Source organism: Poecilia formosa, unplaced genomic scaffold (genome assembly GCF_000485575.1).
Source record: "Poecilia formosa unplaced genomic scaffold, Poecilia_formosa-5.1.2 Scaffold14, whole genome shotgun sequence".
NCBI classification, from domain to species: Eukaryota; Metazoa; Chordata; class Actinopteri; order Cyprinodontiformes; family Poeciliidae; genus Poecilia; species Poecilia formosa.
Genome location: NW_006799953.1, coordinates 4,148,518 through 4,154,517, shown reverse-complemented (window position 1 = coordinate 4,154,517; position 6,000 = coordinate 4,148,518). Strand labels below are relative to the sequence as shown.

Genomic DNA, 6,000 nt, shown 5'->3' with positions numbered 1-6,000 from the left:
GGCAGAATTAAAACATTTATTTAAAACTTCTGCTAAATTACAAGTACAACTTCAATTTGGATTTTAAATGATACAGCAACATAGAATAATGCAGGACTATGAGGTAGAAGTTAAAGCATCCATGGTGTCCAAAGTGCGGCCCGGGGGCCATTTGAGGACCTCTGAAGGACTTTGAGCGGCCCCGTAAGTGGAGCCCACCTGGCCTGCAAGTGAATGGATGTAGATGGACACGTTCTCATTTTTTGGGGCAACATTTTATTTTTATTTTTTTTTACAGATAACTTCTTAAAAATATATATCCAAAAAACCCCCACAAAAAAACAAAAAATAGATTCCCATTTTATCAACCATTCATCTTTGCAATTATCTTAATTTTGGAGTAAAAACATTGACCTACGTATTTTCAGAAGCAAATCTTACTTCTCAAATAAGAAAAACAACCCAAAAAATGTTAAAACTGTGGGAATGTCTAAGAAATGCAGTTGTGCTAGATCATTTTTTTAAATGTTTTATATATAATAATTTACTAATTTATTTTCAACAAAAATCTGACCATCATCCCAGGTTGCCTATTCAGCACCGTTTTAGAGCTGGAAGATGTCTCAAGTACGCCAGTGTAGTTAGCTTCCCACAGCATGATGCTGCCACCTCCATGTTTTGATTCACACATTACATATTACCAGAAAAATAGCTTAATTTATTTTTAAAGGTTAGATTTGTGGAATAGGCCAAATTTGCTTGTAATCTTTTGAATTAGATTCATATTTTTCTCCGGTTTCACAATTACATGCTGCCTAGCGATCGTCCGTCCCACGCGACTCCCCTGAAATACACCCGGCTCACCTGAATGTCCCATGAGGCACCTCGTTGACCACCACTCTGCGGCTCCACGCCAGCAGGTCCCTCTCTGTGGCAACCTGACTGCGGAGGGAGTTGTGCTGCATCTGCCACACTCCGTCCACCTGGCCGCTTCGGCGAGGCTCCGCCCCAGGAGAAGAGGCCACCACTTCCGCCTCGACGGCTGCCAAAGCATTCATTCGTTTAGAGTTCGAGTCACTTTTTTTTTTTTTTTACAGGTTAAGGGTGAAAGTATCTGACAAACTGCTAGCAAGGGCGTAAAAAGTGGAAGTACCAACCCATTTCTCCGTCGGCCTGTTGTTCTGCGTTCTGCCGTTCGTCCTGCTCGTTCTGCAGCTGTCTGATGAGGTTGTCCAAAAGGCTTTCGCCGTTTTCTGCCGTCTGCTGCCCGAGCACCTGCTCGACCAACTCTCCGTCACCTAACGGAGCAGAATGCTGGTTAAACTCTGTCGGTCAGATCTCCTAAATTGACCCATGTTGGTGCGTCAGGAAAGTTTTCAATGATTTTTCTTTTTTTCTTTTTTTTTCCCACCATTAGCCATGTATCCGAGCTGAGGTATCAGCTGCTCCTCTTTGCAGTTCTCCCTTCCTGGGACGAGCCGCTGGTATTTAGGAGGATGAGGATTTCCATCCACGTCTACGAGGAAGGGGGGCGGCATGAGGTGGGGGGCCTGCTGCGTCTGCTCGTCCAGGACGTAGTTATTGGAATCCCGAATGAGAGGCCGGTAGTCCGTGTGGAAGAACATCTGGTCTGGAATCTTCAAGGGATCAAGAGAAAACACGAGATCGGGAAAACGGGCCATAATTATGATGAATGTCTTGGCAATGATATGATTTCAATAGAAAAACTAATTAAAAAAATGGTAACAGTAAAAAAATTAAAAAAAATAAAAACATTTTCCACTTTGGATTTATATTAAGCATGGACTTTAAATAAAAATACCAAATCCATTATTTACATCAAAATAAAATAAATTTTTAAAAAGCTGCAGCTGTTTGACATCTACTGTTATTGTCGTTTTGAGACCATTTTCAGGTAAAGTGGTATAATTACATAAGTCCACCCTATCAAAGACTGATAAACTCTAATTTTGTACAGAACACTGGAACTGGAAGACATTTTAAATATCCAACATAAAACAACCAAAAACAAATAAAGAGGAAATAAAAAGCACACACAACCAAAACCACATATAAAACAGATTATCATGTCTCTATAAACAAACTTGGCTTTCAGTCATAAGAATGAAATTTTAATTTACCATGCGATTTATTGCTTACCGCGACGGGCTTACTTTACCCCGCCAACCATCAACCTTTTGCAACTTTTGGATTTGTTCGGCCATATCCCTCTCAGTTTTTTTTTATTTATTTTTTTTTATTAAAAAGTACACTAACTGTTCAACACTAGTCAAAATAATATTCTGTGTACAAAAGTATGACACGTGTGCATATTGTGAGATCTACATTTTCATTCAAACGAGCATCAGCAGAAAAAAAATCCGCCATCCAAACTTTTCCGTTTTCCCGTGTTTCCGTGAAAGAGGAAGTCACAGATCACAAGCCGACGGGCTGATACCTTTTCGTAAGGCCTGCTGCAGCCAAAGCCAAAAATGAGTAAATGCCCGTGTGAGTCTGTGCAGGAAAAATGTTGTCCGTCAGCTGAGAACTTGCAGTCAAAAATGGCTCCGTGGCCCTGGCCCTCAATCTGGGAAGAAGACGCCAAAACGTCAAGCAAATGCTAACGAACACATGATTACTTAGGGGTAGCAGCTCTCGAAATTTGGTCAGTTACCATGTTGAAGAAATTTCTTATCTTGACTCCTTTGCTCAGGTCCCAGATGTAAATGTTGCCGTCATGGCCTGCAGACAGCATAATGCGGGGGTCGAAGGGGTGGGCTTCCAGTACGTACACTTCATCATCATGTCCCTAAAGAAGGCAGTAGACACGCATAATGAAAACTTGCTGGAAACCGCTGGCTACGTTGTGACGTCTTCCCAAATGATCCGCAGGATTAAAAATATTTTGGCTGCTTACGGACAAAACATGCAGAAGCTGGCCAGAGGTGGCGCGCCACACTTTGAGCATATAGTTGGAAACTGCTGTGATGACGGTGCTGTCGATGCGATCCCAGGCCACCATGGTCACCACCAGCTTGGTTTTATCGTCCCCATTAGCGGCAGCAGTCCTAACGGAAAGACATGAAACATTAAAATAACAAAAACGTTGTTCAGACCGTCTGTTGCATTTAATATACTTCAGAGTGCTCTCTTACGCAGGAAGCCTCGCAGTCATGTCTAAAGTAATGCTTTTCCACTCTTGCTGCTGAAAATGCCAGATCTTCGCTGTGCCGTCACGACTGCCACTCACAAACCTGAGGCTGGAAACGCATACGATAAACCGTCAGACCCCCAGAGACACAACGAAAGGCTGTCTCTGAAATTTAACTTCTTACCTGTCACCGTTATTGCTGAACTGGACAACCACAACTTTATCCTACAAACACAAGCAGTGGGCAAGAATTAAAATGAGTCACATTAGACTGACGAGACAAAACAACCAAAAAAGGATGAGAAAAACTGCTGTTGTTTCTTACGGTGTGAGCATCCAGCTCAGACGCCTTCACCGGAGTTTCTGCACCGAGGTAGTAGACCCTGATCATGTGATCTGTGCCACCAGTAGCCATAAACATGCCGCCTAATAACAGAAAACACAGTAAAGTTAAAGACACACAAAAAAAACACACACACACACACACACATCTAAATAAAAGACATATAGATCAATTTAAAACACATGCCTCTTCTTTTTTTTAAAGGTTAATTTCCATAAATTAAATTATTCATCCTAAATTATAAAGAGTATATGAATTGCAGAATGCAAGATTGCCCAGTCTCTAATTACATGAAACTGGCAGTTTATACACATGATTGTGAAATAATGTGACGTAAAACAATTTTGTGACAAGTTTGATCAGCCGTTTATTTCAGCTGTGATTTTTATAAAAGTACTTTACAGACTCCATACGCTGTGCTTTTTCATCCACCTGTCTCCGTATTGCTAAATATGAAGCCACGGCCCCTTGAAAGTGTGAACATTTTATTTATGTTTAAATTTCTGCCTAAAAAAAAACAAAAAACAAAAAAAAACTTGAAACTTTAATTATTCTCACAGAGCCCAATCTTTATGTGCAATTTGGAGCTGTGTGCTCCTCCCCAGCTAATGTACCAATCTATAAAAAACAGCCGAACATGGCAAATTTTTTTCCCCTTTATTTTTTACTGTTGCTTGTTTTAGAGAACAGAGATGGTTTATTTCAGGACTTAGTAGCCATAGGACCAACATTGTCACAGTAAATAAGGCTAATTGGTCTGTAGTTTGCTGTAAGGTCATCTTCTCCGCTTTCACATTATCTATGTGAACCAAACATTGCAGGTTCATGCAGGCCACATGTCACAGATAAGCAGCCACTCCCATCATGCTCCCCTCGTGCAGTACCCCCTGGACCCAAAAGTATTGGAGTCTCTGGGGGCCTAAAGAAAAATATTTAGGCATCTTCATACCAGCTGGTCTGGATTCAATCAGTTTTTTTTTTAAACATTTAGACAAAGCCCACCTCAACAACGAAACATAAAGAAACATTTATTCAACTCACCGCTACTGAAAGAGGAAGTGGAGACCTGGACTCCTGGTCGTGATCGCTCAACAAACTTAACAGGCTGATCACTGAGGAAAAACGACAAATACAATGTTGATCAGTTAGCTTAAATAAATAAAACCTTGGAGTTTAACATGTTGGAATAGATCAGGGGTCTGCAACCTGCTGCAAGTGGCTTTTTGAAATTTCCTTGAGCCATTATTTTATTTTATCATTTATTTTTAGTTATATTTTTTTATTATTTTATTTCTATTATTTTATCATTATTTTTGTTATTATTAATTTTATTTATTGCACCATTAATTATCTGAGCCATTATTGGCTCTGATAATATTTTTAAACACAGCTGTAATAACAACAAATTAATCGTTTTTCATGGATTAATTGGATTTACTTTCTACAACACTGGAAGTATCAGTAACTTTCCATTTATGTGTCAGTTTCAAAATTTGATTCCCCCCCCCCACATAATATCAACACCCTACAGAAGAAAATGTATTCATTCTCATTATCATAAAATGTTTACGTTTTTCTTTATTTTAAAACCTTAAAAAAAGAAAAAGAAAAATGTTGGTTCTTTAAAAATAAGAGTTGTATTTTAGTAGTTGTTCATTAAAAATTAAAAGATCTCAGTCAAAAGGTCATGTCACATTTGTGACACATAAGTGAGCCTTATTTAGCTGGACTGGATTCAAAAACGGCTCTTTGGAACCTAAGGGGTGCAGGCCACTGGAATAGAGCCGCAAATACTCACTCAAACTTCATACTGTGAGAGTGCCACTTCCAGAAACACACCATACCATCTGCACCCGTTGATGCAAGGTATCGCTTCGTCCCTTTGGCAGCAGGACAAAACTAAGAGTATACAAGATAGTTTTAGACTCAAAAAGTGTGTACTTCTTACAACTTGTTCTGAAACCGTTTCCCCGCTAAAGACTAACGCAACAGTGGCATCACCTGTATGGATGTGATGGAAGCGGCATGAGCCTGAAGAACGGCGACGGGTGCGCAGGTACGCAGGCACCACACTCTGATGACTTTGTCACAGCTTGCAGATGCAATGAGACTATTTTCATAGTTCACAGCCATGTCACAGATCTCCGCCAAGTGGCCGCGGAGAGTGGACAGGAGCCGACCGTCGTCTGTGGCCCAGATTTTTACCAGGCAGTCATCCGAACCCTAAACCAGGACGAAAAACACCGTTTCCAACTTGACGTAGTTGAAACACGGCGTAAATATCGACGCGAGTGAAGATGGCGCTCACCGTAAAAATCCGCCGACCGGTGCGGTCAAAGGCCACGCAGTAAACTGAAGAAAGGTGGCCGAGGATCCGCTTGTGGATCTTCATGTGTTGGTAGGAGGAAGACGGCAGGACTTGGCCGAAACGAGCCGTACCCGTGGCCTGGCGAGCCCCCATGACGGGCACTTTGTGGAAAAACACAGGAGATTCGTCATGAGAAGGCACCAGAAACATAAAAAACAC

General features: G+C 41.0%; 1 protein-coding gene across 1 annotated transcript in view; it reads right to left on the bottom strand.

The window, feature by feature from the left end:
* The window catches only part of brwd3 (bromodomain and WD repeat domain containing 3), a 29,342-nt gene that overhangs the window by 20,319 nt on the left and 3,023 nt on the right, over positions 1-6,000 (bottom strand). Inside the window, exons 7-19 of the mRNA XM_007545987.2 lie at positions 5,782-5,942; positions 5,475-5,696; positions 5,272-5,372; positions 4,515-4,585; positions 3,456-3,556; positions 3,315-3,355; positions 3,135-3,239; positions 2,897-3,047; positions 2,654-2,788; positions 2,438-2,566; positions 1,391-1,616; positions 1,137-1,277; positions 844-1,021 (exon numbers count right to left, since the gene is read on the bottom strand). Coding sequence (XP_007546049.1) covers positions 844-1,021; positions 1,137-1,277; positions 1,391-1,616; positions 2,438-2,566; positions 2,654-2,788; positions 2,897-3,047; positions 3,135-3,239; positions 3,315-3,355; positions 3,456-3,556; positions 4,515-4,585; positions 5,272-5,372; positions 5,475-5,696; positions 5,782-5,942 — 1,762 coding nt within the window. The remainder of the gene's footprint in view (positions 1-843; positions 1,022-1,136; positions 1,278-1,390; positions 1,617-2,437; positions 2,567-2,653; positions 2,789-2,896; positions 3,048-3,134; positions 3,240-3,314; positions 3,356-3,455; positions 3,557-4,514; positions 4,586-5,271; positions 5,373-5,474; positions 5,697-5,781; positions 5,943-6,000) is intronic.